General features: G+C 42.9%; 1 protein-coding gene and 1 long non-coding RNA gene across 4 annotated transcripts in view; both read right to left on the bottom strand.

Moving 5' to 3' along the window:
• The window catches only part of dnah2 (dynein, axonemal, heavy chain 2), a 59,631-nt gene extending 56,243 nt beyond the window's left edge, over positions 1 to 3,388 (bottom strand). For both annotated transcript variants that reach the window (XM_047330456.1, XM_047330457.1), the window contains exons 1-4: positions 3,122 to 3,388; positions 847 to 903; positions 536 to 700; positions 16 to 250 (exon numbers count right to left, since the gene is read on the bottom strand). In XM_047330456.1, coding sequence (XP_047186412.1) covers positions 16 to 250; positions 536 to 700; positions 847 to 903; positions 3,122 to 3,373 — 709 coding nt within the window. In that variant the 5' untranslated portion in view covers positions 3,374 to 3,388. The remainder of the gene's footprint in view (positions 1 to 15; positions 251 to 535; positions 701 to 846; positions 904 to 3,121) is intronic.
• Positions 3,389 to 9,474: 6,086 nt separating this feature from the next.
• LOC124849821 overlaps positions 9,475 to 20,487 on the bottom strand; it is a 137,671-nt gene continuing 126,658 nt past the window's right edge. Inside the window, exons 22-26 of one of the 2 annotated variants that reach the window (XR_007030395.1) lie at positions 15,329 to 15,647; positions 12,938 to 13,663; positions 12,320 to 12,595; positions 11,861 to 11,918; positions 9,475 to 11,771 (exon numbers count right to left, since the gene is read on the bottom strand). This is a non-coding gene — a long non-coding RNA (uncharacterized LOC124849821). Of the gene's footprint in view, positions 11,919 to 12,319; positions 12,596 to 12,937; positions 13,664 to 15,328; positions 15,648 to 20,487 lie in introns of both variants that reach the window. The other variant, XR_007030396.1, reaches the window with a different exon arrangement.

Raw genomic sequence — 20,487 nt, 5'->3', positions numbered from 1 at the left:
CTCTGAGGTACCCACCAGTGAGGCTGGCAAGGTAGCTGTGCATGTGGCTGGTATAGTTGTCCTTGAGGCTCTTCTCTCTGAATGCGCTGAGGGCAATTTGGGGGGCATGCAAACAGGTCATCTCATAGAGCATCCTCTGGATGGGGTCACCCCGCACTGTGGCAAACTGTACGGCCGTGTCAAATGACTCCACTGTGAGTATGGCTCCTGGCATGCGGCCAAAATAGCACAGCTGATCTACCAGCTGTCCCTACAAAAACCAATGCGTGGTGGTTAAGAGAAACAGAAAGAGAATACAGAGAGGGAGTTAGAGGAGACGAGAGTGCCTTGGATTCTCAGACAAGGTGGATTCAAAGGATTCAAACACCTTTCTTTGCTGAAGAACATGCCCTAAAGGATGCTACTGGAAATACTGAAAAACACAGCTCATCTACAATGATTAATGCCTTTAGATAACATGAAAACACCTTAATATTAAACAGTGCAATTAAAACTGATCAAGAATGTAAGGTGGAAAGAAAAAAGCGTACTGTACCGGTAGGGGCATGGAGTACGCCACCTGCAGAACATGGCTGGTGTCCTTATAGACCACCACGGTTTGGATGGATGTGTCCACAATAAATTGATCCATCGCCCTTTCATTCTCCGTTGTCCACGACTCTTCTGTCACGCCGGTAATAGTCGTACAACGAATGAACAGCTTCCAGTGGACGACGAGATGAAAAAGAGGGAAAAGGAGGGAGGGAAAGAGTGAGAGGCGGTTATTTATCGGGTAGTCTGTGCATACCATACGCTGACCAAAGAAGAAGTAAAAATGACAAATTGCAATCAATGACCCAGCTTTACCAGGCGGATGGTCTTCAAGTATTCCTCTTCCATTTCTTCCAAAGATTTCTTCTTTACCTATGAAGGGCAAAGACACACACACAAACACACACACAATACATTGAAATTCTGTGACAATTGAGAAATCAATCTATCATTTCAAACTTTAATGTTAACTAACTGTCCTGTGTGCTGTTCAAATAAACTGGAACATTAGGGGCAAAGGACTTTCAGATTATAGTTGAATGCTTAACTTACTTTTTATATTTGTAGCTTGCCAAGTGTGAACCACTTTACTTACAACTAAATTTCAATTCAGTATGCGTTATTGGCACGAAGTCAAGGACAATACTATTGAGAAGAGAAAAAATCTGAAGTAAAATCAAAATAAAAGAATAGATTAAAGTCAAATATGATAGAAAAGAAAAAAGAATTCCCCTCTGATACTATTTGCCACATCGATAGAGGAAGTGCATCACCTGTTGGGCAGCCACCACAGACTCTTTCTCTGCTGGCAGCCACCTTGTCCTCCTTTCTCTACGGTTAGACTATACTCACTGAGTCTGTATTTTGTCAAAATCTGTCTCTGCTTTGCCTCCCTACCAATTTGTATCCATGGTTTAGGGCACGTAGCAATTAAGATTGCCTTTGAGTTTTGATTTGAGTTGCTTCAATTTCTCTTTTGTGCTGATTTGTGGCTGGGAAGTAGTGCTGGTCTGAAGTTTAACATCCAAAGATCAACACGAGTCTTCCTCTGTCTCTTCTTTCATATGGCATAGTTCATGTCCAGCAGCTTTCTTTTTAAGCTCGTTCATAATTTCTCTCGTGACCAGCAGTATTACAGGCTTCTTCTCTGAACAGTTTCAGCTGCTGAGCTGCGTCAGACTCCTACAGCTTGTTCTCTTTGAATCCTACAACTTCCACTTCTGGAAGGGAGAGCCACTCCTCAAACACTGGACTGACACTGTGCAAGAGAAGCTGGAGGCTGTGTGGACACGGGTGGTTGCAGTAATAGTTCTGGGAGCGTAAGGCTGAGCAGTAGTATCTGATGTTACTCTTGATAACTGAAGGTGGGTGTCTGAGTTTGATTGAGCTGCAAGTGATGTTGCTGAAGGCGCCGAGGCCTTTTCTTTTTACCGTCAGTGAGGATTTCCAGTCTGCGTAAATCGATCAACAGTCGTCCAGTTGTCTGAGAACATTAAACCATCACCGTGCCTGAGTTGTAGAGACTGATGCTGAATTTCGAGAGAGCGTCTGAGTATACGGTGGCTGTCAGGTCGAATGGTTGCCAGTCATCTTGAGGTCGTCATACTGTTCACTAGGAGGGGATGCCAAGCGTCCGACCAACTACTGCATGAAAGCAACATTTTAAGCAGGTAGGCAGTAACCAGCTATTAACGAGTTGTCAGCTAATCCTCAATACTATAATAACAACAATATGTTTTAAAGGCCTTTGTCATAACTCCATTGCTCGAGTCCGACTAAGCCAGCATTAGGCCAGGTAATTACAACCGTTGTTTTACTAAGTCCCATTCATACGGACTGCTATTGAATAATGTCCTTCTTAGGAGCTATTTCATATATCTGCTCCCTCTGCCATCTCTGCAAAGTCGGCAAAATTCTCCCTCACCTTCAGCTGATCCCTGACTCAATAGGTTTTAAAGAACGAGGGTTCCTCCAGAAAATTCTGCTTTTGTTTCCCGGATGGCGGTCACCGTTGTGGTTTTGTATTTTCAAATGTGGTCAAGTAACCCAGCGTCTCGCCGCGGAGTCTGCCCAGAATTCAAAATGGGATTCTGAAGGGATTCACTGTGGATCACAGGAGCGCCTGCCTTTGATCCCTGCATCGACAGGGGTCACATCACATTCGCACCATAATGATTATTATTGGTGCATTCACAACATGCGATTCCTCCAACTAATTTCAACCTGTTTTTTATTGTTGTTGTTGTTGTTTTTTTTGGGCCCTTTTCTCCTTCCAACCTTTAACTTCATTCAAGCATCAATTAGGACACTCCGGCTTATATTCAGCTTTTTCACAAGTTTCATACTTATTATATATTCAACATTTTCCACAATTGTTGGAGTACTTACTAACTACCCACCTCCCCTCCTCCTCACACATCCAAACGCGAGTCTTTTTCTAGTTTGCATGTATGTGGTTCTCAAGCTATCGAGCCTGGGAGCTCATTTCCTGCTTCTGAGTATTATGGTCTGTCGCCGCCAGGCTGCAAACTGTCCATACTGGGGAGTGAATCACCCGGGCCAGGTATATCAAACCGAGAACGAACCTCACCTCGTCCCTGTTTCTCTGCCGGCGTGGGTTGGGTTTTTTCTTTGCCTTCCGTCGAACCCGTGTTGAGTGCGCACGTCTCCATGGGAACGTTAGGTTGCCTGGGGTAACCGCGCATGCGTCTGTCGCGCTCGCTCGACGCATGCGCGGTGGTTGTGGTGAGGACTTCGAAGGACGTGTACAACACTGTTTGCGCGACGTCTTGGTTTTCTGACGGTAGTCTGTAATATTACAGAACTCATATCTGCGCTTCATGGTCACAAACGGTCATATTGTCAAACACGTGGTCTGGTGACGTAACCTGCAGCGTTCAGGCCAAACAGGGCCGTTTCTAGCTTTTGGGGGCCAAATGCTATCAATCATATTCAATACACATGTAAATGAAAGGCAGTTTAAAAACCTTTATCTTTTCATAAATGAAAATATAAATTAACATAATCTTAAAATTCCCATTTCCCCTACCCTGTATAAATACCACCAATTTAAAACACACCATTCTATATTAGAAGGTACAGTGTGTGTGTGCCCACAGTACGCATCCTACTGTATGTTAATAAAACACAATGCTTACTTTCCTCATGATGGTTTTGCAGTCACGTTAACATAGTACATTTAGACATTTGTCGGGTCCCGTCCAAAAGTGACATACAATCACAACAGAAGAAGAATTGATTGGGGGGAAAAAAAAAAAATCAGCAATTAATGCAAAAGAAGGCAGAGGTTTAAGAGAATCGGAAAAACCTTCAAAATAAGATAACAAAAATATAAAATAATGGAATAATGAAATAATCTTAGACTGAACAACACGCAATATAAAAAAAGTTAAGTAACATTTGAAAAGTGGTTATTTAAATGTGTGCATGTGGGAGGGGAGAGAGCCTGGGAGGAGCACAGTTGTTTTGGGAACTGAAAAGATTTGTTGTGATGATGATCTACGAGACCTGTGGGCAAAATATGAAATTAGAAGATTAGTAATGTATCGTGGCGCTAAATCATTAAAGACTTTATAATTCAATACAATTTAATAGCAGAATTTGACAATCAATTATTTATTTTCATAGATAACTGAGGCACGTGTGCAATGCGGTGTGCCAGAAACTGGAGTGATATGTTGCAGCTGCAAATTCACATTATGTAATGGCACAGGAACCAGAGTCTACAGAGAGAAGAATGAGACTGTGCTGTGCTGAGCTCTAAAACCAGACTGGAATTCATTAAAAGGTTGAAAGTGTTCAAGTACGAGTAGACCTGGGAGAGAATAAATTAAAAATATGGAATTAAATCTGTTGAATTTTCCAGTTATCGTGACCTTGCATTGACTTTGCTCCGACGTGACATCTGTTTGCTTTCTTCCAATGTGGACTTCACCAAACAGCAGCAGTCACGGGTCGCCATCCAGTGGCACAGTGACTCAGCTGCCACATGAAGGGACACTAGGGGAAAGAAGTGTGGAGTTCTGGAGACATTCCTTAATTTGCATTATCACGAATTCTATACTTTGAAGAGAAAAAAATCATTCAACATAAATCGGTGTAAAAACTGAACCCCCCCCACCAATAACATAATAATAGTATAAACATGACATTTTGCAGTAGTATGTGGTATTTAATTAGCGCGATAACATAATCTGAAACTGCAAAATACTGAAATCAAGAGACAACAGTACAAGCTCGTCTTGCTTCACAGTAAGATATTTCTGCTCCGCTTCAGATACATTATGATTTCATCTAACCTTTTTATGTAACAATCCCAAATCTGCTGAGGAGGTGCCCTGTTAAAAAACTGTGTAATAGTGGAAAACCTGCAAAGTAGTCCATCTCCTTCCCAAGCCATGGATGATGCAGCACCCTGAAAAACATTAACACAGGGAGCAAGAGCAATGTATACGCAGATGGATCCTCGCCCAGGCTGAGAAAATGTGGAATGGGTTCGCCCATGGGCAAGAATTGATTGATGGACTCATCACTGATCTTGCATCTCTGCACAGTCGTATCTTTCTAAATGGCTGTTCAGCTCTTTTTCCTCCTCTTAAGTACGCGTCTAATCGAAGGCGAGAAGTAGCCGAGAGGCATCTATAATAAAACAGCAGATCAAGTCGAACTTAGCACTCAAAATATTTCAGTAGTGAAGATTTCTCACAGAGGAACGGTCCGCCTTGTTCAGAGCCAACGGTCAATAAAAACTGTGCACGTCTTATTCTGTAACAAAAGGCAGATTCTGTTACATCTGAAACCCCTTGAATGGCTCTTTCACTCTCTGCTCCGTCTCTCCTTGGACATAGCCCGCATATCCTTGCCCACATTCCGTTATCAATTACTATTCAATAGAGAACAACTGGACCCCACATTTTCCAAATTAGGTTCATGAGTAAAGAAGGCCGTTAACTGAGAGCCGAGAGTCACTTAAGGAATCAAATTGTGTCCTCTCAAGCTCTCTGTTAATTTTGTCAGGTCAAGGTCATTTCCCCTGACACTGAAAACTTGGTGCAAAAGCATGCTGGTTTAATGAGGTTGGTTTGCAGTAGCTCTGAATCAGAAAATCTACAGGTCTGCAAAATGTCTTTTCTTTCACAGGCCTGTTGCGTTACAAAAGTTTGCAAAAAGTAATGTTTTTGTGTTTATGTTATATGGTGTGTTGTCATGTTATATATAGTTATCTTTCATTTTTCATGCTCTCTGTGTTAAGCAAATTGCCCCAGGGGCAATAAAGGCTCCATTCATTCATTCATGGACCTAAGGAATTGACATTTTGATGCACTGGGGTCTGTGGAAGTGTAAACCAAAATGACACATCCACAGGCTCAAGGAATTCTAAAAAATCTGTATCATTGACACTTTTCTAAAGCAACCTATCTACAAAACACACAGTGCTCTCGTACCATGATAAACAATTCTTATTCGCTTATTAGACGTGGGGGGTAATTATTACCCCATTATAAATAACACATCAAAAATGTTTTCATACTGCATTTATACTCTGGTTCAAATCAGCGGAAGATTTAATTCATAAAAACATCTCCCCTGCTGCAACCTGAACAGGCCGATTTGAATATAAATTCAGCATGTTGCAATGACTGCCCCCTCCATCTCCCCCCCCGACTATAGACCACCAGTCACTCACTCACTCACTCACTCACTCACACACACACACACACACACACACACACACACACACACACACACACACACACACACACACACACACACACACACACACACACACACACACACACACACACACACACACACACACACACACACAGACCTGGGCCTGATAAAGAGGCTCTTAAACCCTGAGGAAGTCTGTGTTCAGTCTTTCAGGGGGGACAATCCTTCAGTCTGAATACAACCTTGAACTCCGCCGCCCCTCCCTCTGGTTCCCCTCTCTCATTACTGGACCATTCTTCCTCCCGGCTCACTTTCTGCAGGGTCCTTCTCTTGTTTTTCTCTCCCTCCCTTTCAGGAGTTTGGGCTGAGTCCTCTCCAGTGGGGAAGTCCAGGCCTTCTCTCTCACAATGCTGACCGACGCCAAACGCCTTGTCTGCGAAGCTTCATTAGAATTCATTTGTTTGAATAGGTTCATTTCTCCTTCAGTCGCTCCCGCCCTCTGTCCTATTTTTTTCTGCTTGGGGAAATGCATATTAGCATTAAAATATCCTTTACCTCAACTTAACTGCCCTGTTTGCATGCATATGTGGCTGCATGAAAGTTTTTGTTAATCTGGGTGGGTAAAAAAAACAAAACCTCACATGAAATCACTGTTCAGCGACATAACTGTTTATCCGTTTGATGACAGCTGCCATATAGTGAAGAAAGGATTGTTTGAGAGTGGAGTAAAAGTAGAATAGATGCCGTTTGCTGAAACATGACTGGACAGATGCCCAACCTGGACTTAGCTACGCAAGATCCATGAACATATAAGATGCTACCACATGCACTCGTGTGGATTACAAGGATGACAGCACCACTGTGGTGCACTATGTGGCCTTAATCTCCAGTGGTTATGCCATAGAACCACTAAACACACACATACATGCAGAGCCTTGTGGAGTAACCAGATACAAAATGGACAGAGAAAGAGACGCACATCGCCAAAATTAATGTCTGAGTCTGTGAGCTCAGAAATAATGACAGGCTGCCAATGCCGAGGAGGGGCGGGGAAAAGAGGGCTGAAAGGATGGATGGATAAATAAGGAGGGCAGGGAGCCTGTGAGGGGCTATTGTTGCTGCTTGGACCAGATGAGGTCAAAGATATACAGCAACAATTAGTGGATGAGGGCCACAAATAATAACATATTTTAAAAGAGACAAAGAAAGAAAGATGTATAATTTACAAGTGCTAAGAAGAACACGGAAGCTCAGCTGGAGGCAGCGGCCCTAATAGCTGTCTAATATTCCAATAAATGGACAAAAATACACTAAACACGCACCCACATGCACACTCACTCATTTACGCACACACACACACACACACACACACACACACACACACACACAGTACATCCAGCAGTAATAAGCCCCTGGTCAGAGCACAATGAGCTCAGGGTCTTTTGAGGAAAGTGGAACAGACCTTCGAAGGTTTACTTTGCCTATTACACTGCGATCGGGCCACAGACACAGGCTTTGTTCAGCCACCGAGGGCCAAGGTATGCTCCACCTGATGAGCAGCTACTCACAAACACATGCACGTGCACATGCACACACTCAAACATGCTTTCATTCATTCGCGTAATAAGGACTGAATCATACAATTCAAAATAAACAAGAAATGGCCCTGATGATTCCTGCTCAGTGGACACGCGCACACGCACACACACACACACACACACACACACACACACACACACACACACACACACACACACACACACACACACACACACACACACACACACACACACACACACACACACACACACACACACACACACACACACTTCCAGCCAAAATCTTTTCTAGCCCCTTGACCCGAGCTGACAGCACCCTGTGTTCTCTCTCCACTGTAAAGAGAGGTCCAGTGATAATGAAGCCAGAATGGAGCATTTGGACAGAAATACAGCTCGAACGCTGCCAGAGCCCCATCACTTCGTGTGTGTGTGTGTGTGTGTGTGTAAATACAACTTTAAGTAGAATGGCAGTAGAGCATATCTCCACCAATGCCAAACAACCCTCTCCAGCTCTCTTAATACTGTAGAAGAATAAAAGGAAAAAGGGAAGTCGTCTGAAAATCTGCTCCAATTATACAAACTCATTGATCTCATCACAATAGATTTGTCCAAAAAAAATTATGAAGATCCATAAATTATTGCATCTCTGCACAGTCGTATCTTATAGAAAATGTTGAAAAAGCTCTGTCTCGCAATGTTTTGGAAATGGATACAAATTCCGAAGTCTGACCCTGAGACCGGATGTGCACCGAAGTTTAATGAGTTCTTCCCTCCACCAAGTTTGGTGCAAACCTTTTGTTACTTTTTGCGTAATCCTGCAGACAGCTAGACAAACAAACCGGCGAACAGACGCGTGGGAAAACAGAATAACAAGCCGGTGAGTCAGTGCCGAGGCAGGCCTGCAGCTGTTGAAGTGGCTGGAGAGGGCAGAAGAGATGAGCGTTGATCAGTAGATTTCTTTTAATACCACCATTTCTGACTCAGCATACCTTCTGTCTGGCATTATTCAAGACTACTCGCTGTATGAGGCGGGACCAGGCGCACAGCAAGTACAGAAGTGCATCAGTGGAGAAGTGAGAAATTCAGAATTACATGTTGTGATCTGGGAATGAATGAATTTGGAGCCTGGACAGAAAAATGATGTTAGAGGAATGCGGTGTGTGTGTGTGTGTGTGTGTGTGTGTGTGTGTGTGCGTAACCTTCAGAGGTCTCCTTCAAACTCGATGACATCACCACTGAGCCTTGGATCCCTTTCTCCAGCTCCACCAGGGCCAAACTACGACACAAACGCACAGTTTAAGCTGGCAATCTGTCATCCAAGTCCCAGTTTACAGTGGAAATTTGATTGTCCCTCTAATTTAATCTGGGTTTACTGGAATTGTACAGCGTTTCATCCGTGTTCTAAGGATAAAGAAGAAAAATGGAGCATTCGGTCTCTGACACTCTGGTACAGTAACTGCCAGCAGTTCTCACTCACATATACAATTTTATACTTCATTCCACGTCATGGATTATTAATGTCGTTTACTTTTTTCCCAGAATTCCATCAACCTTCAGATTGACAGCATGTGGCGCACACACAAACACAAACTAAAAAGATTTGTAAAAAGTATGAACTTGTGCATGTGTAACAACCTTAGACACAAATAATTTGTGGACAAAATTAATATATTTTTTTGATATATTTTAATAATTTATTCATCATTGCACCTCAATGACTGAAGAGCTCTGCATATTTTATCATTTATTTCATTCTGGTACAAATAAGTCAAAATAAATATGTAATAAATTAAAATCAATAACTAGATATCATGCTTCCATCTCAATATTTTGGTTGTACATTAGACATTTTTAGAGGTTTTGGAGCTCAATATGGCTTCACAACTTCATTTCATTGTAGCTGGACCAAGTGAAAACAAAAAAGTCCTGACGACTGAAAATGAGAAACTGTTCCATCTGCTCAATACCACCAGCCTTAAATCTTTTCAGAGTGGTTGCTTAGAAATGTAGTTAGTGGACACGAGCGCTCGTGTGGATAAGTGTAAGTGATTAAATGAAAAAAAGCAAGGACTTAGTGTTCCTGTCAGAGTTAATCAGGGTGCCACTGTGTCTGTATTTCCCAGGCTAATGTAATCCGATTGCCCACGTGGTGGTGCTAGCACTCCGCCTCCTTGAGGGTCTTCATTAGGGAGTTGTAGTGGCCTCTTTCGGCTGAATGCAGCCGCAGTGCGCTTTCTCAGCAAAGGTTTTTTTTTTTTTATGTCAGATACATACATTGGTTAATTTGTGTAAAGCTGTGTACACTTTAAATATAGCACCTTTGCAGTGGGTATTTATGTTGCAGCAGAGTTGGAGTTGATATGAAGAGGGACGGACTGTTGCATTACACAAATATAGAAATGACATCATGCCTATACAAGGTACATGATGTGGCAGACAAATGTGTGTCTGAACGTGTACAAGTGTTGCACTTGAAGAGGGGCTGGGTAGACGTCTGTCCCAGTCACCTGTGACAGGACCTCCACACAGCAGTTGACCCCAGCAATGACGACTCCAGGGCGTCCCAACTCAGCAGCTTCTCACTCACTGAGGGGGGCGCGCATGAAGAAGAGGATTTGAACAGACTTTCAAATGCAAGTGGAACAGCAAAGACAGAAACAGACATTCTAACAAAGGCCGTAAGGACTGTTCAGTCTCACGCACTTCAGCTAGATGGTCATTATCCATCAGTCTCATCGGCCTTCACTCTGACACGGTTGCAGAGAGACCGCAGATTACTGACACTGATGCATTCATTCTACTCAGTAACCACCACAATAACCGCAACCACATCGCGGTGACATTCACTCGTCAATATCCTCACTGGACTGATGGCGGTCCACCTCCTGGCTGCCGCTGTTTAACTGTAAGACTTTAGTGTGAGATAATGGCAGCAATGATTTTTACTTCTTTCATACATGTACATGATTTGATTTACATTAATGAATGAAGGTTTTTATTTTGGGCCTTGACTTATTTCTGACATGTGGCGCTTTATCTTAGGTAGGTTTTAGCTTTGATTTAATCTGAGCTTAATGAGAGACCTAATGAATCAATCAGGTTTCTAGATATAGTGTAGAGGTGGAGGAAGGGTTACTGCACATGCCTGGACTTGTTTTCTAAATCTAGCCATTTTTCTTTCAAGCAAGGAAATGGAAAGAATTTAAAAGTGGCTTTTGGCTTGGTTTTAGTGGGATGATGACCAAACCCACACTTGGTACGTTCAACAGCAACACTTCATTAAATCTGCACAAAGCATCTTATTTATAATCACTAGTCTGTTAAAATACAGTTGGTAAGAGAAAGTAATAAGATACATAAAAATATAGTATAGTATAAAAATGGCTGTTGGGATTTTGCCACTCGTACCCAAGGCATTGTAACTGTTATGCATCAGAGGAATAGAAGAGGGACATGGAGGGGTGAAAGTGAATCAGAGGAAAGACAATAAAAATTGAATTTCCCAGACAAACAAATTGCTTGATGTATAAGCGTGACATTTCCCTAGTTACAGAGAGGCGTGTCGGAGAGGCAACAAACCATAGAAACTGACAGTGAGGCCTCCACTGGTATAAGGAGCAGCTGCAAATCAAGTTGATGAGCATGAGAGAGCCGGTAGACCGTGGGTCGATAAGGGGAGTGAAAGATTCATCTGAATAAACCAAATCAATCAAATATTCATCAAGTATTTTGTGCACTTTGTCAACAACAAATGACACTTGAGCCTGAAAAAAAGAAAAAAAAAAAAACACGGCAAAGGAGCAGAAACAAAAATGGGAAGAAAGACAGAGCAGTTGGTGTTGTACTGTTATTGACGCCCTCTTCGATCATGCTCATGCTGATTGGGGCCTGTCCCCGGCCCCGGACAGAGAAAGCCAGATGCAGCAGGGCCCCCGTACGGTCCCCGGGAGACGGAGCACAGATCAGAGGAGTCCTGCCAGTGAATTCCTCCACATTGTGGGCAGAGGACAGAGAGGAGAGTCAGCAAACAAGGAGACAGAATGTTAAAATGGATGAGCCAACACTGTGTAACTCACTTGACAACCTAACAGTAACTATGTGTTGGGGTTTAGAGAGATTCTGTTTTCCAGTGAGCTATAATAAAAAAAGAATTAAACAAATTAGATGTACAAAACATTAGTTTAAAGTTGATACAGGTTTCAAAAGCAAAAGAGTCAATCAAACATGGGCTTTTGGTGGTGTGTGTGTGTGTGTGTGTGTGTGTGTGTGTGTGTGTGTGTGTGTGTGTGTGTGTGTGTGTGTGTGTGTGTGTGTGTGTGTGTGTGTGTGTGTGTGTGTGTGTGTGTGTGTGTGTGTGTGTGTGTGTGTGTGTGTGTGTGTGTGTGTGTGTGTGTGTGTGTGTGTGTGTGTGCGTGCGTGCGCGTGTGCGTGTGTGGCTGGGAGGGCTCACCCAGAGAGACAGACAGAGAGAGAGAGAGATGGCCACACGGAGTAGAAGAACAACAGGGACTGATGTAAAAATAGCTGACACTCACAGCTTGTAGAGCGGCAGAGAGCGGGCGGGCTCCACAAAGCAAGTACTGAGGTTGTTAACGATGACCGAGGTGAGGCACAAGGAGACGCGGCTCGGACGCAGAGTACACCATCAACAGCTTCTGCAGCTCATTGCAGCTTTTCTTCAAATTCCCTTAGAGAGAGGGAGTGAAAGGGAGGAAGGGCAAAGGCTGGGAATTCAGGGGTGAAGGGAGAAATGGATGGATGGTGTAATGAAAAGGAGAGGAGAGGGCAGGGGAGAAATGACAGAGAAGAAACTAAGTGGAGAGAGTTGGGAGTAAGTGTAAGGAGAAAGAGGAACGAGGAAGAAAAGAGGGTTTCATTTTTGTTTTCATTAAGGATGGGAAACTTTCGTCGAGCTAACGCGACCCATGAATCATGGCCCCATGCGCATCACTAACACAGCAAGATAAACACTAGACTCTGCTCTAAGCAGAGCAGAGAAGAAATCTTGGCAGCAGCAAAATCCTCCTGTGATCACATTAATATTGAGCTCAACTTTGTCAAATCTCATTCCCACTCATGGAATAAAGCAACAGAAGTGAGTGACAGATACCCACCCCCCCCCCCCCCCCCCCCCAAAACCCCCACACACTCACTTGCTCTCTGCTCTCTTCAGTGAGTCAGCCATGAATAGATCCTCAGTTGTCAGAAAAAGGGAGAAGACACATATTCATCATCGCCAGGGTGTAATATAAACACACGGAAAGCATACAGTTGTTTCTCAGCTGTCAGTGTCATACTTGAGCGAAACCTTGAAAACTTTCAGTACACAGCAGGAGGAGCCTGATGAAAAACACCAGCACACGCAAGCTGCCTCTCTCAACCACTTGACTTCACTTTAACTTTATTGTCACTAGTGGGAGGAATATTCTCACTGCAGCGGCAAATCAATAAAAACCTCCAATAACAAACACAATCCGCGCGGCAAAGCAAAGGTTCCTGTCTCAAACGTGCCACCTGAAACAAGTGGATGGAAGTTGGGCAGCTTATCCAGCTCTACAGTGGTGTTGTCCCTGTTAATTGCTACGACGCAGAAAAGAACGGTGTGAATGAAGCAGCAGTGTTTGCGTGCAAAGGCTCAACTTCTACAGAGTTCAACATTGGGGATTTCCCAGGGAAATGTGTTCTGGGGGCCCCAAGTGTGTCCCAGGCCTTTGAAAAAGAAAAACGATTTGTTCCGCTGGCTTATATAAAATCAAATAGGATGTGAACATCGTGTTTGTGAGCGTTCTGTGTTTTCTTACGGATCGCCTTGGACTCATCCAAGTTGACTTGGCATTTGGAAGCTGAGCAGCAACTCAAAGACACCACAGCACTTGAACCTGCAAAACATAAATGCACACACACAGCATTACCCACAGTTACTCCCAAATATCACGAGGAATCTTCAAAAGCTGTGGTTACCAAACTGGCGGCTGGGTAACCCGAATCTGAAGGGTCGTAAAATATTTGATACCATAGGCAAGTACTCCTCTAAACATTATTCAAACCACTCTTCAGTTGAAAAGCTCTTAAATCATCAACATATTCAAACAGTAATGGCGGTTGAAAGCAGATATTTCTTCACTTGAAGGGGACACAACGCAAAAAACACATTAATAAAACATCTAGTTATGATAAAAATATCATAATTTATGCAAAACTTCTTCAACAAAGACACAATCCCATCTAAAAAGTCAAAGTGAACGGGAAATAAATGTTTCCTAAAGGTGGTTTCTGTCATTTTAGGTAGTTCTAACCACACTGATGATGTATGGTCAAGTGTTTATTTTTCCAGGAAGTTTGCTTTTAATTTTAATTGATGCTATAAAAACGAGTCAAAGCGTAATGATTGACAGCTGACACTGACTCGCGATTGGTCCAACGCACGTATTGGAGGGATCTCGATAATGCGGCTCTAAAACACGTTCAATACTGCGCAGACTCTGGCTACGATGGTAGCATTTACCATCCCATATCCGGGATGTTTTGGCTTCATTTTTGTACAATGGTTGGAAGTGGAAATTTTAAATTGTATCAAACTGAACCTAGCCACCCAAGTCAGACGAATACAAATAAATCAACCAAAGTGGAAATTACTCACACAGACCAAACAAAACGGGAACAGTCACAAAATGTCTGTAGCATGCGGGTATGTCGCAGCCGAAGGGCAGGAAGCTCTTCTACGTGTGCGTGCTTTCAGTGCACAGCAGATGGAGGGTAGTTCATAAGTACTGTCCAGGGATTCATAGTTGTGGATGCAGGTTCATATTGAACGTGTCATAGCTTTAGCTGCAATTTTGAGAACAAGCTGACTAAGAACAAAGTCTGAGCTATTGCAAAAGTTTGATCCCAGCAGAGAGCTTAGGAGAGGTTGAGTGAGGGGAAGGAAATAGAGGAAGAGAGGGAGACCAGAGGAACAAAGGGGGAGCAGTTCATAGTTTGGAGGATCTAGAAATAAAACATTTATAAGGTAAAATAAGGTTCCTTTAGTCCATCCGTCAGCATTGCTGCAGTGAAATCAGTCTCTGCTCCAGTCAACTCTCCACCTCCGCGGTGTACTTCTACAATACCCAGCTGTGTTAAATAGCCATCTTCCTCTCAGTCTTTGGTCTGTATTCTGGGGTTGTTTCTATTTTGAATAGTCTATAAAACAATGTACCACTCTGGAACAAGGTATCCTGCATGTACAGTCTTCATTTGTACATGTATGTCTTCCAAATCCACTATCGAATGTTTACTAATCCTCCCTCTGCTCTCCCCTGTGTAAATTTAAATAGATGACTATGTCTCCATCTTTAAATTTACACTGACCTCAGCACTCCTTCTAATCTTTAATCAGTCCCCAATTCTCCACTTCCTTCCCTCCACATCCACCTGCTATGACTCCTTACATTCCTCTCTGTCTGATCAGCGCAGCTTTGAGACATACGGATTTTGTATCAATGTTGCAGCTAATCATCACACAAACTGATTTAAACACTATGTTGTCAAGCACATTAACATACTCAGCTGCTGTCTCTTCTTCTTCTCCGTCCTCTCATTCTCTGTGCATCTCTTTTTTCGAACTCCTCATTCCCCTTCCACATCCCTTCCTTGGTGTGGCACGGTGGAGCAGTGGCTTGCACTGTCGCCTCATAGCAAGACGATTATGGGTTCGACCGGGTTCCTTCGGTGTGGAGTTTGTACCCTTAACAGGACGAGCGGTGTAGATAGTGGATGGATCCCTTCCTTGTCCTCCTCCCTCAGACCCTTCATCCGTACACGTGACATCTCTGGTAGCCGGGTGGGGTCAAATTTTGTTTTTGCTGTTTTACAGCTCCTATCCTTGATAAACATGCACCAGAAATGTAAGTTTCAAAATGTAACACTGCACGCTTTGAAATGTACAAAGCCCAACAAATATACAAACAAAAAAAGAATAATTAGAAATGATTATTTACTACTGTTTACTTGAGTTGGTAATACGGAGAAAATCAGGATTACAGGATTAAAAAAACAGAGCTCAAGTGAATACACAATGGGACAACATTTTTTTTGATAGAACTCACAAACAAATTACATTAATTATGTAAATATTGGGTAAACATGCTTTTCAAATAGTTTTTGTTGTATTTTATGAAAGTTGTATGGTTCCACTACTTCTGCTATGGATGGGTGGATGGATGGACAAAGGGCCAGAGAGGGTCACTGATTATTGGCAAGTCAGAGGGAACGGGCGGCCAGGCTATTAGACAAATATGTCACTCTGAAACACTGCAGATGCAATCCATAACTGCCACAACGCAATTGTCCCTAAATGTCACGCTGTGGCTACATTGTGAACCGGCAGCAACTGAATGAAGTGGGGGCAACGAAGCAGAGCAAAGGACCATGGAGACAGAGAAAGAGAGAGAGAGAGCATGAAAGGTCAGAAGGACCAAAGAGGGAGAAAGTGTCTGAATGGCACACACTGGGAATAAATTGGCCAGAGAAAGGAAAGGCGAGAGAGGAGAGGTCCTGTGGAGACCGAGGACATTTTGAAAAGAGGGAGGAGGATAAGAAAGATTGAGACCTAAAGATCGGGGTGGACATATTGTGAGGTGACACATACAATCTTACAGTGTTTTTACTTTAAAGTGTGTAGTCGATCACTAAATGAATCAATTATCTTTATAAGTCATTATTTATTCAAACTTCGGTGGTGAGATGACATCTTTCTTTAACTCTGGATCACAATCTGTGCCTTGCGAAAATCCAGTCTATTTGCTCCACAGACAGTAATCGGAAGTTAAGCTGACATGCATGACACCAAAAATATTCAGCACATGGTTTACTCCTTTGGTGTCTACAATCTTATTAATTGTGGAGACATCAAATAAGAGAAACACCAACCGTAATATGGAATATTCAGAAACGTGACAATGGGAACATTAACTGAATTGGTGTAAAATCTTAAACTTGCCATTTTATTGTTATTGTTATTTGACAAAGCACTTTGATTGAGCGCTCATTACAAATATTGCTGATTGAACTGCTAAAATAAATGCAGCTACAGACTAGTGCAGAGGACACAAAACGCCACACAGACCATATACACACACACATGAAATGAGTTATGTTCAGAAAGAGTTCAGAAGGCAAAGGAAAACAGAAGTCACAGTCATTTTGGAAAACAGGAAAGATATGTTAGCGGCTGTAAACTTTCTTTGTAGCTTTGCCTAGCTTTCCTCCACTGATGTCTTATCTGATATCTAGTCAAAGTAAATCCCTTCAAATTTCAGGAGCCTTCCTCGGAGATGACCATAATGCACTCCACTGCAGTGCCTCGGCTGATGGCGGCTCAAGACAATCTGGTCTCCATTACAGTCAAAAAAAAAAAGCCTGAGCACGGACTGGTGTTCTCCAGTTGAGGCACACGATGCCTGTTGATGTTTGAGGCTAAATTGCTTTACAGAGACGCAGTGGAAAGTTTGGGGAGAGAACATGGGAGGTAACCAGCGGCACAGGCAACATGTGTGACTGCCTCGCGTGGTATGGCGGTACTGTAGGACAGAATGGCGCTGCGGCACTCCCACAAAAAAAAATGCATAAGGAGTCAATGGAAACAGGCAATCAATAACAAACAGCCACAGAATTGCCCCATAGGAGGCACTCATTGAGAAAATAAATAATTACGTCTAAAATAAAAAAAGTGGAAAGAGCTTTGACAGCAATGTGACAGAGCAGGCACTCCTGATGATCAAGTGGTCAAACGCTGTCCACCAACGTCTTCAAATCTTTACATCAAGTAACCACAATAAAAAAATATAATGATATATATACACTGTATATATTCATATTTTGTATACATTTCACACAAGTTATTGTAAGCTGATCTACACTATCACAGAGGGAACCAGGGACCAAGAGATACAACAGGAAGACAAATTTCACTGTGCATAATATTTCAATACTGACTTACGTGAGGGAAATATATCAAGAGAGAACACTCAGACTCTGACTTTCAAAAAGCTGCTTCCAATCCACACTGCACAGGTGTTCCTTTTACAAAAACCCGATGGAATCACCAATTCAAAAGTGAATCTGTGAGCTCATTCATTTCTTAGTCTGTTCATGTTAATATTCCAGCCTCAGTGTACACCTCACCTGCGCTGCTGGAGGTGCAACACTGACTGATGGTTATCACCAGTGGCAATGAATGTATGACATCAGCAGGTGAATACCGAATTACATTGAATCATGTCAAATATTTTAAAAATTCTAAAAGGACTGGATGCATGGTTTTGCACCAGAAAAGGAACTATGCAGCAGTAAAGACAAAACTTGTCTAATGAGAGCTCGGGCTAAGTCAGATATTTCACATGCACTTCATCTACAGTATGCATTCTTGATCCACTGTAATGCTCGTCTTTGAGGATCCACCACCAAATGCCATCTTGAAACAGGAGAACGCTACATAACCTGATTTGAAACCCTAAATGCACAGGAGTTATACTACTAGAGAGAAATGAAACAGAAAGACAAATGAAGAACAACTGTGCACCAGACCTGAACGTAGAGAGGGAAAGACACTCAGAGGGAGATGCTGGAAGGAAACGTGCTTCATATTAAGAGCTTTGAATCTTCTTGTCTGTTCCCTCACCTCTCTTCACTCTTCTCACTCGCTGTGACTTAGTGAGACATCAGTGCATATTTCTGTGACTGGCCTCCGGGATTGTGAGGTTATACCTGTGCTTGCCTCACTGCTGTCTGTCTGATGTGAATTAAGTCACACTGTCGCCCAGAAATGCAAGTGTTAGCCAGAGTGCAACTGTGAAAGCCTTCGTTCGCTTAATTTCAAAGTGCCTTCGCCTCAGTGTGCTCGCAGGACTGCAGCTAATCTCGGTCAACAAACCCTCGGTAACAACTCGTGTGTAAATGAACTGACCGTCGACTCAGTGGAGATCGCGTCTCCGAGCAATGCCTGGTTTGTTTCCAGTCCCTCACTGCTTTGGGGTTTGGACGGGAAAACTGTATAAATGAACTGCAGTGAACATCTGTAACTTGTGATCCTAAGGAGAGCCCACGCAGGGCACAGGCAGTGGTTATCTATAATCTCACTGGTTGTCCCATGAAAACAAACAAAGTGCGCCTCATCACCAACATCAACATTTTGCCCTTGTCCAAGTTTTCTTTCGACACTTTGATGAAGTTACCCCACAAACACCCCAAGGACACAGAGCAGGCAACAGTGGAAATATGGTTTTCCTCTGTTACTTTCCTTCCTAACTATCAGCTTGATTAATCTCCTACTCGGAGTCGTACTCATAAGGACATGAATGGTTTTGGGTCTTGTAACCTTCTTTGTGATCTCCCCAAATGCCCGCACAGCGTTGTGTTTTATGTGTTTTTACGGGGGCTCTTTTTCCTCTCCCCTCCAGTGGCTCCATGGTTACAGTATTGAGATCCTTGAGCTGAATATTTAGCTCAGTGAGTCAGAGGGGAGATATTTCACCTGCACGCTAGCGAACTCCATCATATTTTAGAGCACTTGAGAAAATTATTTTCCACAAATCACATCTTCTTTTGTAAGCAGCATCTAATTAAAAGAGGAAACGTCAACGTGATGTTATTGAGAATGTGTGACTTTAACTCTCGACCTCTTCACAGTCAATTCTGCCCTGCTGTAATCCTCTTTGAGAAGCAAAAGATAAATAATGTAATGTAATCCATGAGCAAAGGGAAGGGAGTCAAAACCAGTAGATGAAAAATACAAACAACACGTACTGTATGACATATATGTCAGAGGTATGGGAGTGTACAGGGAAAGAGAAACTGCCTAATACATTAAATCCCATTCAAACCAAATGCCTCTTTAATCGTTTCCGTTCAGTTTTGGTCTTTGATAAACTGACTGATCTATGTCCTCATGAAAACTGGCACTTAAAAAAGCTGGTGCATTGTTTATTTTTCGGTCAGTACAATGGCACCAATATTCCAAAGTTCAACTCACATTCTAACCTGCAACCTCTACAACCTTTTCATATATTAAAAGATTGCTTTTTTTTTTTCAATCCCTCTTGCTCGGGTTATGAGAAACCTAAAACTAATTTAAACTCATCCTTCAGCTGACATGTTTGCTTATAACCCTACAGAGACAATGGTATCAATTCCACAATTCAGCCTTGATATGTGATTGCAAAAAAACCACAACCCCTTTGGGCACCAGGATAAAGAAAACAGAGCAGGTCTTCCTGTCCCCGCCGTTTCTCGCTGTGCATGGTATGACTGCACACAATCTCTGCATGTCAGGTTTTGCTCCGCTCATTTTTTAGGGCACTTTACTTCTCCCATCTTCTCTGTGTTTCTTTGCCACACTCCCAATCTCCTCTCTGTCAAGCCCAAATGGCTCTGTCTCCCTGCATCTCTCCTTTCAATTTCCTTCCCTTATTCATCCCTTCATCCTGTGCGGCTGCTGTCTCCCCCCCAGCTGGCTCTTGGCCTCTGCCCAGGTGGGCTCTTTGCCCTGGAGGATCATGACAGCCTGCGTCAGTGTCTCCACCGGTGCTGGGGGACAGCCATGGACTGGATCGTTGTCATGTCCTTTTTATGCAGGCACTCAATGGCAAATAAAAAAGGACATAATAAGTGAATAGATGGTGACAGGGTATACAGTCAGCATACTTGCTGAGCCACATTTTAGTAT

This window comes from Scophthalmus maximus, chromosome 2 (assembly GCF_022379125.1).
Source record: "Scophthalmus maximus strain ysfricsl-2021 chromosome 2, ASM2237912v1, whole genome shotgun sequence".
NCBI classification, from domain to species: domain Eukaryota; kingdom Metazoa; phylum Chordata; class Actinopteri; order Pleuronectiformes; family Scophthalmidae; genus Scophthalmus; species Scophthalmus maximus.
The sequence above is the reverse complement of the archived record's forward strand: the minus strand, read 5'-3'. Positions and strand labels throughout refer to the sequence as shown.